Here is a 21,069-nt window from a genome sequence, read left to right on the forward strand (position 1 = left end):
TAGGGTGTTGTTTTGGACTGACTTGTCCAACCACAAACTATGACAGCAAAAAGTGCACAGTGCTGCGTTAGGCATCACAAGTGGCTTGTAATTCGCCAAAGTGATGTTTTAGACCCGGGAAAGCAAAACGTTTCCTGTTCCTGGATCATGACCTGCCTTTATTGATCATTTGATTTTTAAAGAAATGTACTTGTTCGTACTCAAATTTTAAAAATGGTTTCAAATTTACCATCTAGAATTAAGATACTGCAGAAGCTCTCAGCATGTTGATGCACTAAAGGACCTTGCTTTTTATAATATGGTAACTTATACATAAAAAAGAAATGGGCTCCCACCTTGGCAGGCTCCAGGGCTCCTTCAGGGGCTGTCCTTCTACTCCAAAGGCCTTACATAGAGCTTCTGTCCAGTCTCCAGCTGCCCGGATGTGCACACTGAAGAAGTCCTCCTGGGGAGCGGAGGTGAGGGTGAAGGGGTGCCACTCCAGCGTGGATATGGATGGGCACTGGATCAACACATACTGCCCTGGTGCCATTTTAAAGTCACGCTTTTTCATGCAAAGTTCTAGCACTCCAGATGGATGGCTTACCACCTAAATCACAGCAAGAGAGTCATTGGTTCTTTCACTTAGGTTAAATAATAAGACAATGGCCTTCATCCCATCAAAGCTTTTTCAATTTTTATATCAACTCTTTTGAGGTGTAATTGACATAGACCATTAATTATGAGTTTCCAAGGATCATTGCCACAACTTTCATGTCTGAGTTGGCAACTTCAGCCAGAAAGACATTAATCTTCTTCAGGGGCTAGGCCAGAAATTTGTGCGGCTGCATCAGGGGCAAAGTAATGTCTAGCACATGATTTTTTGTCTCAGTGACCATGTTTTCGGTAGCACAGTTAATTTCAGGCTGGTTAATTTCAAGAGAATATAAGCTAGCATTTCATCCATAGCACATAATTAGCCTTAAAGTTATTGAAATAGCCACAGAATTAACTTCATGTTGTTTTAAGATGTAGGTCTAGTTTGTTACCATTTTCAATGATGTGTATCTTTTCTTTATCCTTTGTGAACTAACCCTGGTATTTCTTCATTCTAAGTATGAAACAATCTTCAAACTCTGAAATGTTTTGTTGGTTTGGTTTGGTGTTATTCAAACCTTGTCCAGTCTCCTACTTAGGCTCTGTGTTTTAGATGTAAGAAAGCATGATGCAAAATCTATTGCTTTGTAAAGTGCTCTATAACTTGCTACTTATCAGAGACAAAGAATTAATTTTCCTCCTTAGACATATCTCTTTTTTCCAGGCTCCCATGTCTTCTTTTTTGACAGGAGTTATATGGGACCAAAATCTAGTGTCTGGATCCTGTGACAGTACTTTTCCATTCAGAAGAGAATTTCACAGCATTTTAATCATTAGTTTCTCCTCTCCCTACTGATCTCGTTCTGATTCAGCTGTTAAATGGTCTCCCTAGTAACAGCTTGAGTAGATTTCCAGAAGTTTTACGGTCTGGCTTTTGATACAGCTTGATATTCTTTGGTGCTTAACTTAAAAACAGCAACACAGAAGCAGCTTAAAACAGAAATATGAAGGAATTTCTGTGCATTTGCTTTCGTGAAGACAGTTAAAGAGATAGAGTATTCTGTTAATATTGTATTAGCAAAGCTGCATGGGTTTGGTTAGCAGAGAATTTCTTCTAAGACATTAAAACATCCGAGGGGAGATTTTGGGGTAAATTTTCAGTCTCCCAGGCATGTGTTCATTTTTTATTCATTCATTCATTTAGTCAACAAATGCTTTTTGAATGTATATTCTATTCCAGACTTATTCTAGGACTGGGGATATAGTATATAATATGAAGCCAAAAAAAGTCCTCACTCTCAAGTAGCATATATCTTAGCTGGGGTAGAGAAGATTTTATTTTATTGCAAATAATAACATATATAAGAAATGTATTTGGAGATGACACATGCTATGAAGAAAGTAAAACAACACAATATGTTGCAGAATGACACGGGAGTTCTACTCTTATTAATCAAAAGCAGAGTTATTATTACACTACTATTATTGCCAGGGCTTTCCTGGTGGCTCAGATAGTAAAGAACCTGCCTGCAATGTAAGAGACACAGGTTCCATCCCTGGGTTGCTAAGGAAATGGAGAAGGAAATGGCAGTCCACTCCAGTATTCTTACCTGGAGAATTCTGTGGACAGAGGAGTCTGGCGGGCTATAGTCCATGGTGTCTCAGAGTCAGACATGACCGAGTGACTAACAATTTCACACTTTCGCTTTTACTGCTTGGGCATGTATTTTTGACCTATCTGCTGAGACCTTCCTCCAGCTCAAGGTAAAAATTGGGGAGCAAGGATGAGATATGTCAAGATTGGAAAACACTACCTTCTTGCCTTCACTCACTAGGGCAAGTCCCCTTCCTCTCCATTTTGAACTCCCCCCCAGTGCCCCTTCTCCATCTAAACCCAAGGGCAACTGTTCCCCCATCTTCTGCTCAGCAGTTCCAAATGTGAGTGTGTGTACTTGAAAATACATATACATTATTTTTGTGTTTGCAATGTCCATGTTTTTATGTGGTGGAGGAAGCGATTATACTCTAAGACACTGTGATCCATGTAAAGCATACTCAGCCCTCCTGCCTTTTCCCCTAGAGGACACCAAAATAAAGGGAAATACAGATGATTCCAGGGCTGTAGTATAACCTTTATCAGAATTCTGTGTACCAGTCGGGAGCCCTGATCCCTGTCTTCAGTAAAATTAGTCTCACTAAAAGATGCACAGGATACAAGCAATTATTAGAACAGAAGATGAGCCTCTAAATTACACACGGTTCTGCAATAAAAATGGCAAATTAAAAACTTGGGCCAATAAAAAATTTTCATCTACACTCAGGTTTTTATTCAGACATAAACCTACATGCATACCTTGGTAATGATAACTTCTTGCTGAAATCGCCAGAACCTAATTATTCTTTCACATGCATACAAGACCATGGGGCCTAAAACCCATTTCCAAGCCTGCAGAGAGCGGCAAAGAGAGAAGAAAAGGAAATGAAAATGGAATCCAAATATTTTCAATTTGAACCAATCAATATATAACGCGACGGGGTTTAGACATTTTCCTTTAACTTTGGGCCAGTTACCAACAACAAAGATGTCTCCTTGTATTAAATACTATAACATTCAATTATGCCTTGAAGTCTACAAGCTTATTTAAGAGATTAAACTCTTCTGTATTGGTTTTTATGCTTACTTGATCAATGATGCCTTTATGTAATTAGAAATAATTGAATTTGCAAAGAAATAGAAAGTAGATTGATGTTTATGTTATATATGATAGGGTCATAAATGCTCCCAAACTCAACCAAAGTCAAAGGCTTACAAACTACATTACTGAGTCAATACAGGACATGAGAAATTCAACAAAAAACATTTCAAATAGTAATTTTGGGGGCCAAGAATGCATCATAACTTTGCGGGTCTGCCTAAAACAACTCACACTCTCACACCACGCATGCACCCATGTACTCACACACACATATACACACTTTCACACACATGGGCATAGTCTGTGTCATCTGAAATAAAGCAAAGTTAGTTTCACAGTATTGTAAATCTAGATTAACAGAATCAGAACAAAAGCCTCAATACTTGTCTGGAGAATTGTGACAGGGAACATTTCCATTCTGTGTTAGCCTTTGCTGAGTATAATCTGCTGTATTAAGGTTCCACGGGGCTACCCTTGTACCAGGGGTTGGGTTACAACCTAAGGTGTCTGCTTCCTTAAAAGAGAAGGAATGGGAACTTAAAAATTTTGAAGATTTAATCTTCAAATTTAATCAAACAACCTTCTGAGGCATATGATATTCTCTTTATTTTGCAGAAGAGGGGACTGCGGCTCAACAAGATGACACAAATTGTCCAGGTCACAAAGGTGATAAACAAGGTTCACAGTGAAGATGTGAACCCAGATGGCCTTGACTACCCAGCCTTTGCTCTTCCCAAGTAATCGTGCTTCTTTCTGTTCAATGAAGAACAGACACTTGATTCACACTAGAGACTCATTAATTCATTGAATTTTAGGATGATCAAGGTTCTTGGAAATCTAGCCTAGTTCTTTTAAAGAAGAAAAAGCAACATTCCAAGAATGGGTATAAATTGTCAGGGACACGGGGTGAGGTCGCAGAGAGCCAGGAGTAGAACCCAAGCCTTCTCCTCATTTCCCTCAGTTCTCTCCCTGGAATTCTAAATCCACTGGACCTTACTCTTAGAATCCTATCTTAATAGCAATAAGGGCGTCCCTTTCTCCTGAACACGGATATTCACTAAACCTTCACCGACCGACTCCTCATCTTCCTTGTTCATTACTCCCCTGCTCATTAGCCTTCTCTGTCTTGTCTGTCTGTTGGCAGGTCACAAGCCCTTCAGCATTATTTTTGCTTTTGTTGTCTTTCTTGTTTCTTCGAAGCTCTTTTGTTTATTTCTAGGTCTGTTTGCATGGCACCTCTTCTCACCTACATCAACCTTCTGTGCTTTTTCCCTGGGAGCCTCTTGTTTGCCTGATAAAGGCTCCATTTATGGAGGCAACACAAAGCAATTTGACCCACTTATTCTTTTCTGCCTCAGTGGGATTCAGCAACGTGTTCAGAACAGCCCAGAGAATAAAACCTTTTGTCCACCTATGCTGTGGGTGAGGCAGGCATGATGATCAGAGTAAGGGAAAAAGGCCGGAAGGGATAGACACGAAGGATGGGGTTGGACCAAAGCAGTGAGTCCGTAGGTCTCTTATGCTTGAATGAACCAGAAAGTATTTTGAGAATAAGCTTGGATATTTACAGAAAAGAGAGCAAGGATGCAATTCTTTCTGTATGAGCTTAGAGAGAGATTTGCAAAAAACACTCCCATGGTCTCTATGTATTTTTACAAATAATCTTCCACACCCATTTTAGAAAGTTTGAGACATCACACACTTCATTTTGTTGGTGTCAAGTCAATCATGGTCTCTGCTTTTTCCATGTTGATAAAATGGAATGGATTATTTTTCTTTGTACGGTTAGTCAGGAAGGTGAATGTAAGCTATTAATCCTCACCTCTACCTCTGTCTAGTATATAAATTGCTCCAGGAGGAGAAAGCCTAGTTTAGTTATACTGTGATATTCTTGGAGCCCTTGGAAATTAGAGATGGAGGAGAAGATGGCCAGAGATGAATATTCAAAGATATATTTCCCAACAGGGGTGACCAGGATAGGCAAGAGCGAGTGAAAACAAGAAACAGCCAGAGCAGGAGGGACGTGTGATGGGGTGAGTCTTGGAATGGGTCTCAGAAGACCTGGATTCTGGTCTTGGGATTACCCTCCCTTATCCTATGCCTTTAGGAAAATCTTGGGCTCTTTTATGCTCAACTTTTCTGCCTTATAAAATGGGAGCGTCAAAGGAAGTTATTATTTGGGTTCCCTCCAAGCTCTTAAATGTTTCAATTTTGCTCACAGAGGTGAGTACAATGTTGGGGGCATATACTTGTGGATAGCAGCAGAGAGCTGGCAAAATGAGGAGTGGGAAAAGGCCAGATATTCAAAATGAATGCTGAAGAGCATAGAGGTGAAAGTTCACAGCCAGAGAGTGAGAAGCTCTGGCTCCTTGATGTGATTTTGCTTGGAATGCCCTCTGTGACCATAGGTAAGAAATGAAAACTCCTTGGATCTCAATTTTTCCATCTAATAAATAAAGGGCCAGGGCTATTTAGTATCTAAGTTTCTTTAATGTTAAGAGACTCTGTGGTTTTTAGCTTTATATTTTCTTCTCTAAAAAATACTGAAAAAGTCACGGTACAGTGAGTATTTTATGGTAGAAATAAAACCATGTTGATTTAAAAGCTGCAGTACTAAAACCTGTTTCCTCCACTTTCACTCCTGGTTTTTCATTCCTACCAGAAAATAAGAACATGCTGGCTTTGATTTGATTTTATGTGTGTGTTTATGAATGGTCTCTTTTTCGAGACAATAGGATTTCCAGGGGGTGGGAACCACATCCTTGAATCTTGCATCTAGCGCAGTGCCAAGTATATAACAGCCACTTGGCAAGAGTTTGCTGAATTTACTCTACCTGAGTTAGAGCTTTTCCCTATACTGTTGACATCATGCTTTAGTAATTAAAAAGTGCCAGACATTATCATTATTATTTGTTAAAGCTGCAGTTAAATGAAATAGGCTAAGGAAGACCAGGTATCTTTTGAGATGGATGGCGTGAGGAATTCTAGAGTATGGAGTCTTGCAGCATGTGTCTGTGAGTTTGGGAAGAAAGAGAGAAAAGTAGGGGAAAAGGGGATTGTGAAATAATAATATAATTGGTTCCTTTGAGCAGTTCAGTTCGTAGAGGTGATGCATGCAGCACCATCGGCTTTGGGAGGAGAGGGAGAGTAGGTGCACCCCTAAAGGTGAACTGATAAATATTCTCTTGAGAAAAGCACCATGAAAATGCACTGAGTCAAGAGAGGCAGAGAGGACGCGATGGAGGCCTGAGAAGACAGGGAAGGGGTGGCGCGGTGAGGCGCAGGAACCCTTCCTTGTCCTTGGGATGCCTTTTGGATTCGGTGTCTCTCAGACAACAGAAAGAATATTGTGCAGCTCAGCCAAGCGGTAATTGCACAGCCCACACACGCTTCGAATCAGGATCCATTAAAAATAATGGGCAAGAGTGACAACACGAGTTTGGGTGTGCAAGGAGGTAAAGCAGGGGAGAGTGAACAGAGAGGTGGGTACGTGCCCCCTTCTCATGATAATTAATGTCAGCAAACGCTGCTGGGAGCAGGCTCTAGTCTGTATTCATGAGGTGTGGGAGAGGATTGATTTTTTTATGGAGACACTGTAGCTGAACATTTGAGAGAGGCATTCATGTTCCTCATTAATATGCAGGCTGGGTAGTGGCTCCCGATAGTTGAGTTTAAGACAGAGACAATCTATACTGGCCATTAAAAGAACCACAGTCTAATGGGCACATCTATTCCACTTCTCTTGGTTTTAAACATTCCTCCTAGCAGTTTTCATCCTTAAAATCCAGTGCTTAATTAAATGAGTTGAAGATTTTTGAAAAAGTCAATCATTATATTCTTCATATGCTGATGACTTAATTTCCTGAATCCTCACCATTTATATACTATTATCCCATTTTTAAATATCTTTTGGCTTCCCAGGTGGCTCAGGGGTAAAGAATCTGCCTGCTAATTCAGGAGATTCAAGGGATGCAGGTTCAATCCTTGGGAGGCGGGGAAGATCCCCTGGAGAAGGGAATAACAACCCACTCCAGTGTTCTTGCCTGGGAAATCCCATAGACAGAGGAGCCTGGTGGCTATAGCCCATAGAGTCGCAAAAGAGTCAGACATGACTGAGCACAACCATGCACTTTTTTGTCCCTTGTTTCCTCCTTGTTTTAATCTGCTGGCTTCATTCACTTTCTTTTACACATTACCCAGCTGTCCCAAGGTTTGCATTGTTCTGAGACACATGATAAGACCGAAGAAAATTGTTATTTCTATTTATCTATGCCATCAATTGGGAGAAGGAAATGGCAACCCACTCCAGTATTCTTCCCTAGAGAATCCCGTGGACAGAGGAACCTGATGGGCTGCTGTCCATGGGGTCGCAGAGTGGGACACGACTCAAGCGACTTAGCATGCATGAATGCATTGGGGAAGGAAATGGTGACCCACTCCAGTATTCTTGCCTGGAGAATCTCAGGGACAGAGGAGCCTGGTGGGCTGCCATCTATGGGGTCACAGAGTTGGACACGACTGAAGTGACTTAGCAGCAGCAGCAGCAGCATGTCATCAACTGTCATCCTGACAGCATACCCAGGAAATCTTACTTTTGAGATTTTGGACACTATTATCTACTCTAATTAAGTCTATTTTGGTCTAATATTGTCATTATTTCAGGAATAGAAGCTTAATTAGAACAGGAAGTAAATGTATGTACTTTCAATTTCTTTCTGTCTCGTAAGTTGTGGAAAGAAAGAAGGCAAGCTTGCAAAGGTGGCCTGATTCTCACTTGGGCACTGCCTGACATTCATTGAGAAGGGATGCTCTTAGTCCTCAGGATGGAGTGGGCAGTCGCCCAGGGCATCAGGGAGCCGACTGTGCGGAGAGCAGAGGGTGGCTAGCCCACCGCTTTCTGACTCCTCCAGAGACAGGGCTGTGCGTGCGGGGCTCTGAATCCCATGCTCTCAGACATCCATATTTAAATGTAAGTGGAAGAACACGTTTCAAAAAGAACAGAGTGCTTTTGGCAGGGGATCTCTTTTGAAATTATCCATAACTCGAGTCCTCCATTAGCACTCTTAATAAAGAGTTGGCTTTGTCTCGTGGTGACACGGGGCTGTTCTTTTTTTCAAGCATGTAAAAGCTCTAGCTATTTTAACTGTGGCGACAGCTATTTTTAAAAGCTCCTGGGCTCGTTCTTACCGAAGGTTCCTTGCCAGAAAATTGAGGCACGGGGCACCGGACCTGCCACTCCTCCGGGTGGTCTCTGCAGAGGGTGATGTTGTGCAGCAGGAGACTCTCAGGGGTTTGGCCTCGAACAATCCGGCTTGTTATTAAAAAAAATAATAATAAAGCCCTCAGATTCGAAAGTGATTTTGTGCCTTGTGATTGCCACGGATACATAGACTATGACGGACTCTACAATAACACTTTCACTGTCTTGCAATCTGGGCTGGGGTGCATTTCCCTGAGCTTCTTTAAAAATAGGAATTTAAGAAGCTTCAAGCAACTTTGAAGAGCCCAGAAAAGAAGTGCCCCTCGGTGGTATCCTGTGTTAAATTGAAAGTGTCTACATTAGAGAATTCATAATGAAGGAAATTGTTTGAACACATCCTTTTGTAGACTGTTGAATCTAATTAGGTTACATCTTGTCCTGATTGCTGATTCGGGCTAATTGGCTAACTGTACTATTTGGGTCTTTTGTGAATTTATTGAACTTCTTCCCTTCCTGGTTTGTTTCTGAGCACCTTCAAGTTGTCAAGTGAAGAAGTCAAAAGAAGTGCCTTGAATAATGGTATGTGTTCCCCCAGTGACCCAGAGCAGGCTTAGTATTTGACGGGGTCCAGAAAGGTCGATGTAAAATGTGCCTTTTAAGATGATATTGTTGAATTGGAGACTGAAAGAAGAAGTTGGCCTTCGTGAATGGAGCACTGGATCAAGAGTCCTGTGATCCTCCTATATTAGATTTCCTACACATGCGGTATCAACTGACCCCGGACAATTTGCTTCGGGGCAAATTCCTTCCTTTATCTACTGGTGCACGGGCTGTGACGCGTGGGGTACTGAGGTCATACAACCTAGGCGTTGCTCACTTCCTAGGTGTTTTGAGTAAAATACATGGGTTTATTTTTTGAGGAACATGGTCCTTGCAGAGAAAGCTTAGCATCACATGAAGCTTTAGTGTGTGCTTCGCATCACACTAGGCTGCTCAGGTCCTGGGTAGCCTGTGGAGTAACACAGCCGCTTTTGCCTGGGAGGAGGGTGCAGCAACGCCCTTGGAAGTGGCCTGGAGAACTGCCGTCCTGGCCTCTGTCCTAGTCTGTTCTATGGAAGTCATCCAAACTTGGTAACATCCCTTTGAGTTAGATGAGCAAAACTATCTGTGAATCTCCCATGAGCAAACGATGCCCAGACATAGGAAGAGTGAATAAAATAGACGCCAGATGAAAAGAATCTGTAAATTTTAACACCTTCCTTCTCAGGCCTCAGACAATTCTTCTTGTATCCCAAGGGACCTCAGAACATTTCTCAAATGCAGTAAGCATCTTTTTAAAAAATTTTAAACTTTTTATGTCTTCATCCATGCCATCCCATAATAAGAAGATTAGTGGGCTTTAACACATTGCAATAATCCTACTTTACTTGGCATTTTTGTATAGAATTTGCAAATTACTTTTTGCTGTAAACAGTAGCTGTAGAATACTTCAAGCTGAGAAGATTAAATGAGGCCCTTATCCCAAAATAAGCCTTTCAACTAAGTTAAAATGACTAAAAAAAAAAAATTTCATCTTGTGAAATGTTATTTGGATATTAAAAAATATCTCCAGTGAAACACTGCCCATTGAAATCCTCTTGTGCTCCTACAATGCACCATGGAGTGAATGCGGAGGAGGAAGGATCAGGGCGATGCATGCATAATTTTTGTGAAGAGGTCTTCTAGACGCACGTGAATTATGAAGAGCTCTCAAGTGAACTCCAGGGGTTAACACTCTGGCATCGGCAGAAGAGCTCAGAGAGAAAGGAAGGCCTGACAGCCTTTGGGGTGGAAGGCTTGGGGACTACATACCACACACCCCATCCCCCAAATACAGTCAGGGTGAAGGATGACACATTCAGGAGAGTCAAGTGCAGCTATTTTAAAGTTAAAAGAGGCTAGAAAGCCCTTAGCCAAGCAGCAGCATCAACGTGAACATTGACAACTAGGTTTCCAAAGACTAGCCGAGGGATGGCTAGTTGATTTAGGGTTAAATATGCTGCCGGGGGCAATTTTCCCTTCTGTGTTTGTGTGTTGGACAAGCTAATGGATGATGGGGAAGCTCTTAACCAGGCAGAGCCAGTGGAAGGCACACAGCCCCCTTGCAAGAAGGGGAGGCTAAGATTGGGGGTACATCTAGGATGGGGTGGGAGGTTGGAGGAGGCGGCTGACTTGCTGGGAGGTGCAAACTGAGAAGAACTGCCAGAGGGCCCCACATGGGACCCAGAGTCACCACGAGGTGGGTGACCTTTTCGGCCGGCCATCCGGTCTCCATCGCCGTGTGCTTGCCCTTCCAGACCTGGGCAGAAACAGAGCCCACCTCTGAGACCAGCCCCCTGCACTCAACAGCTACTAGGGCAGGAGAATGGGTGCAGGACAGAGTATCCAGCGAGCGTGGGTAGCAGAAGAGGAGCTTCTGGCAAGCCATGCAGGGCTTTGCAGTATCACCAATCACATTCTCACAAGTGTCGAGGAATGTTTTATTCATGTAAGTAGAGACTGATCTCCAGGGCTTGTTACCACTAAAGGGTGGGTTGTCTGAAAGCCAGTGTCTTGCATCTGACTCTGTCATTTACTTGTCCTTGGATTTTGAGTGAATCACTTAACCCTCTGAGCATCTATTTCCTCCTTATGAAATGGGAATACTGGCGCCGTCTTCATTGGACAGGACTGTTGTTGGGGTCAAACTGATTATCTGCTTATATGAATGTGCTTTAAAATTTTAACGTGGGAAAAAAACATCAATTTATGAAATAATTAATATGGGACAAACTAGTTTGTTGTTGTTGTTCAGTCATGTTTGACTCTTTGTGACCTTGTGGACTGCAGCACTCCACGCTTTCCTATCCATCACCATCTCCCAGAGTTGCTCAAATGCATGTCCATTGAGTCAGTGACACCATCCAACCATCTTATCCTCTGCCGTCCCCTTCTCCTCCCAATCTTTCCCAGCATCAGGGTCTTCACCAATGCATTGTTTTTTTTCACACAAGGTGGCCAAAGTATTGGAGCTTCAGTTTCAGCATCAGTCCTTCCAATGAATATTCAGGACTGATTTCTTTTAGGATTGATTGATTTGATCTCCTTGCTGTCCAAGGGACTCTCAAGAGTCTTCTCCAACACCACAGTTCAAAAGCATTAATTCTTTGATGCTTAGCCTTCTTTATGGTCCAACTATCACATCCACACATGACTACTGTAAAAACAATAGCCTTGATTATTTGGACCTTTGTTGGCAAAGTAATGTCTTTGCTTTTTAATATGCTGTCTAGGTTGGTCATAGCTTTTCTTCCAAGGAGCAAGCTTTAATTTCATGGTTGCAGTCACCATCTGCAGTGATTTTGGAGCCCAAGAAAACAAAGTCTGACACTGTTTCCCCATCTATTTGCCATGATGTGATGGGACCAGATACCAGGATCTTAGTTTTTTTAGTGTTGAGTTTTAAGCCAGCCTTTTTACTCTCCTCTTTCACTTTCATCAAGAGGCTCTTTAGTTCTTCACTTTCTGCCATAAGGATGGTGTCATCTGCATATCTGAGGTTATTGATATTTCTCCCGACAATCTTGATTCCAGCTTGTGCTTCATCGCACAAGCATGATGTACTCTGCATATAAGTTAAATAAGCAGGGTGACAATATATAGCCTTGATGTACTCCTTCCCCAATTTGGAACCGGTCTGTTGTTCCATGTCCAGTTCTAACTGTTGCTTCTTGACCTGCATACAGATTTCTCAGGAAGCAGGTAAGGCAGTCTGGTATTCCCATTTCTTTCAGAATTTTCCACAGTTTATTATGATCCACAGTCAAAGGCTTTAGCATTCTCAATGAAGTAGAAGTTGATGTTTTTCTGAAATTCTCTTTTGACTTTTCTGTGATCCGGCGAATGTTGCTAATTTGATCTCTGGTTCCTCTACTTTTTCTAAATCCAGCTTGAACATTTGAAAGCTCTTGGTTCATGTACTGTTGAAGCCTAGCCTGGAGGATTTTGAGCATTACTTTACTAGTGTGTGAAATGAGTGCAATTGTGCAGTAGTTTGAACATTTTTTGGCATTGCCCTTCTTTGGAATTGGAATGAAAACTGACCTTTTCCAGTCCTGTTGCCACTGCTGAGTTTTCCAAATTTGCTGACATATTGAATGCAACACTTTCACAGCATCATCTTTTAGTATTTAAAACAGCTCAAATGGAATTCCATCACCTCCACTAGCTTTGTTCGTGGTGATGCTTCCTAAGGCCCTCTTGACTTTGCACTCCAGGATGTCTGGCTCTAGGTGAGTGCTCAACCATCATGATTATCCAGGTCATTAAGATATTTTTTTTGTATAGTTCTATGTATTCTTGCCACCTCTTCTTAATTTCTGCTGCTTCTGATAGGTCCATACCATTTCTGTCCTTTATTGTGCCATCTTTGCATGAAATGCCCCCTTGGTATCTTTAATTTTCTTGAAGAGATCTCTAGTATTTCCCATTCTATTGTTTTCCTCTATTTCTTTGCACTGATCACTGAGGAGGGTTTTCTTATCTCTCCTTGCTATTCTTTGGAACTCTGCATTCAGATTATATCTTATCTTTCCTTTTCTCCTTTGCCTTTCACTCTCTTCTTTTCTCAGCTATTTGTACAGCTACTCAGACAACCATTTTGCCTTTTTGCATTTATTTTTCTTGGGGATGGTTTTCATCACTGCCTCCTGCACAATTCTGGTAACATGTAAAGACTTAAAAACATTATCTTTGAAGGTCCTATATTTCAGATGATGCTACTCTAGCTTCCTGATGAAAGAATTAAGAATATCAGGTGGGTGTTGAATGCCAGAACAGCATTTTATGGGATGTTTGAGCAAAAAGGAATCCTAGATGCCAGATGGGGAAACTGAGGTTCAAAAAATTGAAATGGCTTGCAAGTGGTCACTCTGGTGACTAGTGGCACAGCCTAGATCAGGTTGGTCATCTCACACTCTGTCCCTCCACCACACGGGGTTTCCTAATGGATTATTTTAGTCCAGCAAAAGTAAAATCTGAGTATCAAAAATATATATCCCAAGGATTCCCATATAAATTGGATTGTGGAAATAGATTCTAAATAAAATATAGATCTATTGTTATCCAGCTTTCATTAAAATTCCCATATACCTGTCAAAATTTCCCAACAGAATTGGTTAGAAAAAATGAAGTCCTTAACCATCTATATTGCTTTTTTTTCCAGCATAACTAAAAAATTCACTATGTTTGGCATAGTGAATTTGCTTTTTCATACGTTCTCTGCGTCCATCTGTCCTGCATGTCATGCTCCTCCATCCAAAAGACTTTCTAGACTATTCTGAGATTCACAGAGATAAAATCTTACTCACTGAGTGTCAAAGGGACTCACCCCGCTCCGTGGATAGCCAGACCGATAAAGAAGATGATGAAAACATGGTGCGTATACCAGAACAATTCATAGGACACCTGCCGGATGAACTCGGTGGAAGAGGTCATGATCAAGATCAAAGCCAGAGAGATCAATAGGCCAGTAATGCCTGCGATTGTAGTTAGCAACTCAGTGATTGTGTTCTAAAAGAAACAAACACCATCACATTAATGACTCAGTTCTGTTTTTCCATTTTAGGATCAACATTTGAGAATCCAAACAGGGAGCAATACACAATGTACTAGTCAGAAGCACATTAACCTTGGGAAGGGTCCCCATACACTTCTAACAAGGCACTTCTTATCCTTTCCTCTGCCACCGGAGGGTGGAATTCACTATGCTCAAATTTTGTCCAATGTCATTTTGTTAACTATTTTTTTCCCCATCTGTATAAATCAGCCAGCATGCCAAAGTTGATGATGTTGAATTGTAATTAGGACAATATATGAAAATGCATTTTAGGATACAATACTGCAAAAAAAAACCCGAGTTTCAAGTTTTTAATTTTTAAAATAAAAATGAGACTCACCATGCTTAATTGCATCTTAACATTAATAAACACTTTTCTGGAGAGGTCCCTCAGGGGCATCCCTAATAAAGCAGCTGCACACTCTGTTCCCCTGGCAGTTATTCCTTGCTCTCGATTTTTAATTGGAAGGACCATGACTTGCATTTCTTTCATGCCACCTCATGAGGCTTGGAATACGGCTTTGTAAATCCTAGGTGATCAATAAAGATACAGCTATTCTTATTAGATAGACCCTGCCACAAGGCCAGAATTCTGACCTGTTAGTGTAGAGGATGGTTAAACAGCTTTTCAGAATATGAATCATACAACATTTTGTTTTATTGGGAGTTTGCCATATTCTGGTCAAGTCATTAGTATTCACACACTGTGTTTCTATCTTTGAGACAACTATGAGCTCCATAAATGCACACTGTATTTTTTGTCAGTAAAATCTCATTGATTTGGGCCGCTTTGAGATCTTGAGGTAATTTAAACAGGGACTTCTCTGTTGTTTACTTTTTCCTTTGTAGAGCAAACAGTGGAAATAAAACTGAAAGGGTTATGTCTAAAACATTTAAAAGACCTTTTTTTTTTTTTTTTTTCCCACTGTACTCAGGCATTTTAGAAATCCATTGATATCACATGGTGTGCTAATTTCAAATCATTCTTCTTTGCTTATTAAAGCAAATCCCCACTTCCCTCTTCTTGTGACATATTTATAGACTGGTTTGAGTTGCAAGGGATCATCTAAAACAATTCCTCTGTGTCTCATTAGAAATGCTCTATAATGTACATGTTGTGTTATGGGTACCCATCTTTCTCTAAATATCCTAGATTAGAAGGTTTCTTGACCTTAATTAGTACTTACATAGTATATTGCCTTTAAAATTTTGAAATAGCCATATGGGGAGTAGCTTAATCATGTTTAATTTGCTTCAAATTACTTTAAAAGTATTTGTAATAAATACAAGTTATTGTATAGTCTCTTCAAAATCTTGAGATTTATTCTTGGTTATGTATCACAACAGATTTCCCAGAGTCTTAATGGGGGACAGAGTTAACCCCAGTAGGTGCCCAGATAAATCCTGCAGCTCCAGTAAGTACACCAAAGGCCTTCCATTCCCATAGGCTTAGGGCCTCTGTAGCTTCTAATTGTTGTCAGCTAAGAAAATGTAGCTCTACTAGATCAATGGCCTGATTTTCAAAATCACTGTAGGATAATTAGAAGACATGACATGGAAGAATTTCCCCAGAAAGAGACTTTGAATATTGCTTCTTCAAGTAAGGCTAATGGGCAAAAGGGTCACTTAAAGAGATGGCCCAGACAGTACTGGAGGAATTTCCATTTTGGAGAGTATTGTCTTAGGCTCTTCTTGGACAATACAGATTTTTGATCTTGGTCAACATGCAGCATACATTTTCCAATATGATAGGCAGTACATGGCAAAAGTTTAGATCAACCAGGAAAACAGGCAGGAGGTGAATTAAAGGAAAGAAATGTCTTTTTAGGAGGATTTCTGAGGCTACACATTGGGTTTTCTTTTTGTTTCTTATATGTACACACAACTAATTAGCATTAATGATGTCACTGGCCATGCAGGTCTCATTATGGAATTTGCTGCTCTGTCCAGCATCAGATTTGGCAAACTAGCTAGTCATTTGTGTGCCAAAAATGACACAGGAAAAGCAATCCAGAAAACAATTTGCAAACTGAAAATAAAGACATCCAATTCATCATCCCTGAATTTAGATGGCACTTCACATTCTTTATGATTCTAATATTGGCAAAAAATATCTAATCATGAGCTACTTTAAAAACTTAAAGTAAGGTTTAATAGGTTATTTCATTCCTTGTTTAGGTGTATTTATTTATTTATTTTTGCTATAAACTAATTAAGTGGCATCAAATTTTCTTGCTCATAACCTCTTAGCAATGATGATGGCAGAAGAAAAAGAACTTCTTTTAAAAGGTGAAATTGATGTTACCATTTGGCAGAAACTGGCTCTCTAGCTTTTAAAAAATTTTTATCAAAAGCTTTTGAAATACAGGATTCCTTATAAAGGGATCATAAAAGGAAGGATTTAGGGGATGAGAAAGGAGGTAATATGCAAGAACTCACTGTGTGGAAGGTCCGGATGGGGTTGAGGTAGGTCTCGTTCGGGGTGTCACCAAGTTTGGAAAGTGCAGCCACGAGTCCCTCTGCCTCTGGCGACTGGCTCCAGTAGTAGTGCTCCAGGTTAAACAAATGCGCCACGACGTGGATGGCTGCGGGCAGGGGACGCCGCGGAACAGGCACCATGTTAATTCCTTCCTTTGCGCTTACTTCCCTGGTGGCTCAGACAGCAAAGTGTCTGGCTGCAGTGCAGGAGACCGGGATTCAATCCCTGGGTTGGAAAGGTCCCCTGGAGAAGGAAATGGTAACCCACTCTAGCACTCTTGCCTGGAAAATTCCATGGATGGAGGAGCCTGGTGGACTACAGTCCATGGGGTTGCAAAGAGTCAGACACGACTGAGTGGCTTCACCCACTCATGGGTAGGGGACGACACGGAACACGAACCATGTTAATTTCTTCCTTTGAGGTTACTCAAAAACTCAATGTCTATCTGGTCAAGTTTCTCTGTTCTGGTTTTTGTAACCTCCAAGCAAGATTAATCTGTGCATCTTTCCTAGTGTCTTGAATGAAGTGAACTGAATACTTTTGAAGATACTGTATGATTCAGCACATTCATGTTTTTTAAAAATTTGGCTGTGCAACCCATCACCATATTCATTTTAACTATATTAAGACATAAAGTAAATTTCAATTCACCATAATTTAATTATAAATATATAATCATTCTGGAAATAGAATAGGTATTATGATATACAAGCTAGTTATATATATATTCCACCCAATACATATATATAAGAAGATAGACATACACACACATCTCTTATTTCCCAAGAAATCAGAAAGTATTTTTCTAGAATACTGTATGTCAAACACACATATATATGCATATAACATATGATATAGATACCAGAAGAGACAGTGGTGTTTTTGTTCTCTTTCAGACATTACATGTTTTATTCTTACTTTATACATTTTAGTGTATATATATGTATATATACACATACACATATATGTACACATACACACATATACTTACATGTGTTATTCCCAGTGGACCAAAATAAATATTTATGAAACTAAACCTCTCAGTATATTCTTAAGAAGAAACTTTAGTTTTCTAATTCTGGGAATTGGTGATGTCTAAATTCCAAGTGAAGAGAATAAGCTCAGATCACAGAATCCTCTGGCCTAAGGAGTCTATGCCCACTGCTACTTTCTTGTCTTCTGAAATCTGTGGGCATGCCAGCAGCCACAACATTCAGACGAGAATATCCTGAGGCTCTTCCTGCCAATGGGAGCCCTGCTGGGTGGCCAGTTGATACTCGCCATTGAGATCACATTCAAGTGTGAAATGAGAACTCATTACCAAGAAGATAGGTAATTTCCAAGTTGACATCCCACCCCCCCACCCCCGCATCCACAGTGAAAAGTCACAGAGGCTGCTACTATTCTAAGTCTCTACAGTTGTGGGTGAGTTCTGGGGTCACCGTGGTTGTACACTGTGAGTTGAGGTTTGGTTGTTATTTAGTAGCTCAGTCATGTCCGACTCTTTGTGACCCCATGGACTGTAGCCCACCAGGCTCCTCTCTCCATGGAATTTCCCGGGCAAGAATACTGGAGTGGGTGAGGGGAGTGAGGGAAAAGGAAACAGCAGGAGTTTCTGTGAAGTTGGTGGCCTTTGGTTCTAGTAGCAGATATATTTAGAAACGTCATCTCCTATTTGTCCTCTTCTCTCTGTCATCTGAGTTCCATTTAACAGAGCCATTCCCTTTTTTGCCCTGCAAAGCAGTCTTCCTGTTTTAAGACCCAATTCAAAAGTTGTTTTCTCAAGCATTCTTCAGTTCCACAGTCACGGATGGTGCCTTGATTACATTTCGCAGATATTATGGTTCTGATGATCTTTTACCTGCGTTGCTTGATGGATTTTGACCCCCCAAGACTTGATCATCTTGAAATCTCAACACCTGTCACTTGCTTAGCACCAGCCTATCTTTAGTAAGGGCTTCCCTGATGGCTCAGTGGTAAAGAATATGCCTGCCAATGGGGGAGACAGAGGAGACTCAGGTTCAGTCCGTGGGTGAGGAAGATCCCCTGGAGAAGGGCATGGCAACCCACTCCAGTATTCTTACCTGCAGAATCTCATGGACAGAGGAGCCTGGTGGGTTACAGTCCATGGAGTAACAAAGAGTCAGACACAACTGAAGCGACTGAGCATGAACGTCCTTAGTGATGATTGCAGAGTGAGATTACAGAAAGGGAGAAAGGTCCAGAGAGACAATCTATGTGCAGTTAGAGTAGCATTTTCTCTGCTAATATGTATTTTTGCACTTCTACAGGCTTTAAGTTGGAAATCAATTCAACTATACTTTTGGTTGAAGCTTTTACTTAGGAATGCAAAGCATGTGAGTGTTTCTGAGTCTATGATGTTGACTATCTCCTTAAGGATTCAGTGAGGTGAGCACCCAAGAGGTAGTGTCTTTCCTTAAATGTTCTATTTGTCAACATATGCGGCTGTGTCCCTGAAGGGGCTGCCTTGTTTGGTCTCAGCATCCATGGAGCTAGAAAAGCTTACCCGGCAGCAGTCTCTTGCAATATGTCGTATATAAAAAGGAAACTATTTTCTTAGTTCCACATAGACATTGTCTAGTATTTTTTAATAGCTGTTTTCTAACAATTATCTTAAAGTTTTGAAAAACAAGTAATCTTTTTCCTAGCTAACATATACTGAATACTTATTATACTCCAAATGCTGTTATTAATTCTTTAGGCATATGATCTCATGTAATCCTCATATACTAGTCTTATTTCCATTTTACAGATAAGTGTTTAATAAATTAAGAGTGGTCCATTGATGGAAAAGGTAGGATAAAACTGCCTATGCCAGAGCCTGATCTTTTGACCTTTAAGTTATATTGCTTCTTTTCTCTAATCAATAATGGCTATACTTTACTGAAGATGAATTTCTCCTAAGGGCTTAGCTAGACTCTTTGAATAGCTCACTTGGTGTCTTTAATCTAGAGTCAAAGAGCTCCTACGACTGATGACTGATCATTGTCTTTGGAGTCTTCTTTGTAGGTGGGTGTGAATCCTCTGTCTGCATTTTATCCCTCTCCCTCACACCTCTGCTCATGCCTCTCTTCCATTCTCCCTCTGTGGACTAAAGCACACCAGAGAGAGAGGAGTTATTCCCATTTTACAGAAATAGACACTGAGCTTCAAGCCCCAAATTAAGTAATGTATTTACCATTACATAACCTACATGTGATGGTCAGAAAAGGAACACTGGGTAAAATCTAGGTCGTTTATAGTCTACATCTATAGCTTCTTTCTCCCATGTAATGAGCTGTTGGTCACAATCTACTTTCTATTAGGTTGATTTCCACATGAACTTGCCACTGATAAACTAAATTTAAGTACATTTATTGAATGAGCAAAGATATTGAGCTCTTCATCTATTCCTATTGCCAGGTTTCCCATAACAAGTCTGAAGAAATTAATGAGGTAGAGTATGAAAACCCAAGATGCTTTTCACAAGGTAGCTCTTTAGGGAATGTATTGAAAGCTATTCTTTCCATTTTTTCTAAGTACTTTAAAATTCGCATCTTAAATGTTTCATTTCTCCAGCTATCTCCATGTCGTTTTATTTTCAGGTGGTACAGTGAGAATCCACCTGCCAATGCAGGAAATGCAAGAGACACCGGTTTGAACCTGGAGAAGGAAATGGCAACCCACTCCAGTATTCTTGCCTGGAATATACCATAGACAGAGTAGCCTGGGGGGCTACAGTGCATGTGATCATAAAGCATCAGACACGATTGATCACAGCACAGCCGCGGTGGGGCCTGTGCGCACCCTCAGCTCCTCAGTCACGCCTGACTCTTTGTGACCCCACGGACTGTAGCCCGCCAGGCTCCTCTGTCCATGGGATCTTCCAGGCTAGAATTCTGGAGCCAGTTGCAATTTCTCCAGGGGATCTTCCTGACCCAGGGATTGAACCTGCATCTCCTGCATCTTCTGCACTGGCAGGTGGATCCTTTACCACTGAGCTACCTGGGGATCCATTTTCTCCTAGATTGTACCCTGATTTTATTGTGATGTTGCCTTGGAACCAAAGGTATTCCAGCTACCAAATCCAGGGTTGCTGGGACTTGATAGATATCAGGGGAGAGATGGATTTTGTTCTTTTTCGGACATTATATTTTCTATTCTTCCATTTATACATTTTAGTTATTTTAATATGAATAGCTGTGCTATCTATGTTTACAGTGACAGTTGCTTCAAGTATATGATAAAATAGTGACACGCTTTTATTTTTTCTTTCTTAGTCATCAAAATCATGTTACTAGATTTGGTATGAGCATGTGGGAGAAAGAATACTGAAGAGGATATGTCTCAGTTACTTAACTTCTTTTAGTCCCTGTTTTCTCATCTGTAAAAGGGGTGGGTTGAACTAAACCATGATATCTAGGCTCCCTTCCAGCTGTCTGGCTCCTATGTCTCCATTTGAAGTTAATTGGGAACATTTGTC

The 21,069-nt window shown here is 40.9% G+C and overlaps 1 protein-coding gene across 1 annotated transcript in view; it reads right to left on the reverse strand.

Moving 5' to 3' along the window:
* Positions 1-21,069, reverse strand: part of NOX3 (NADPH oxidase 3) — a 66,058-nt gene that overhangs the window by 38,313 nt on the left and 6,676 nt on the right. Inside the window, exons 5-9 of the mRNA XM_019967005.2 lie at positions 16,547-16,692; positions 13,880-14,061; positions 8,460-8,583; positions 2,930-3,022; positions 336-589 (exon numbers count right to left, since the gene is read on the reverse strand). Coding sequence (XP_019822564.2) covers positions 336-589; positions 2,930-3,022; positions 8,460-8,583; positions 13,880-14,061; positions 16,547-16,692 — 799 coding nt within the window. The remainder of the gene's footprint in view (positions 1-335; positions 590-2,929; positions 3,023-8,459; positions 8,584-13,879; positions 14,062-16,546; positions 16,693-21,069) is intronic.

Source organism: Bos indicus, chromosome 9 (genome assembly GCF_029378745.1).
Source record: "Bos indicus isolate NIAB-ARS_2022 breed Sahiwal x Tharparkar chromosome 9, NIAB-ARS_B.indTharparkar_mat_pri_1.0, whole genome shotgun sequence".
In the NCBI taxonomy this organism is placed as follows: domain Eukaryota; kingdom Metazoa; phylum Chordata; class Mammalia; order Artiodactyla; family Bovidae; genus Bos; species Bos indicus.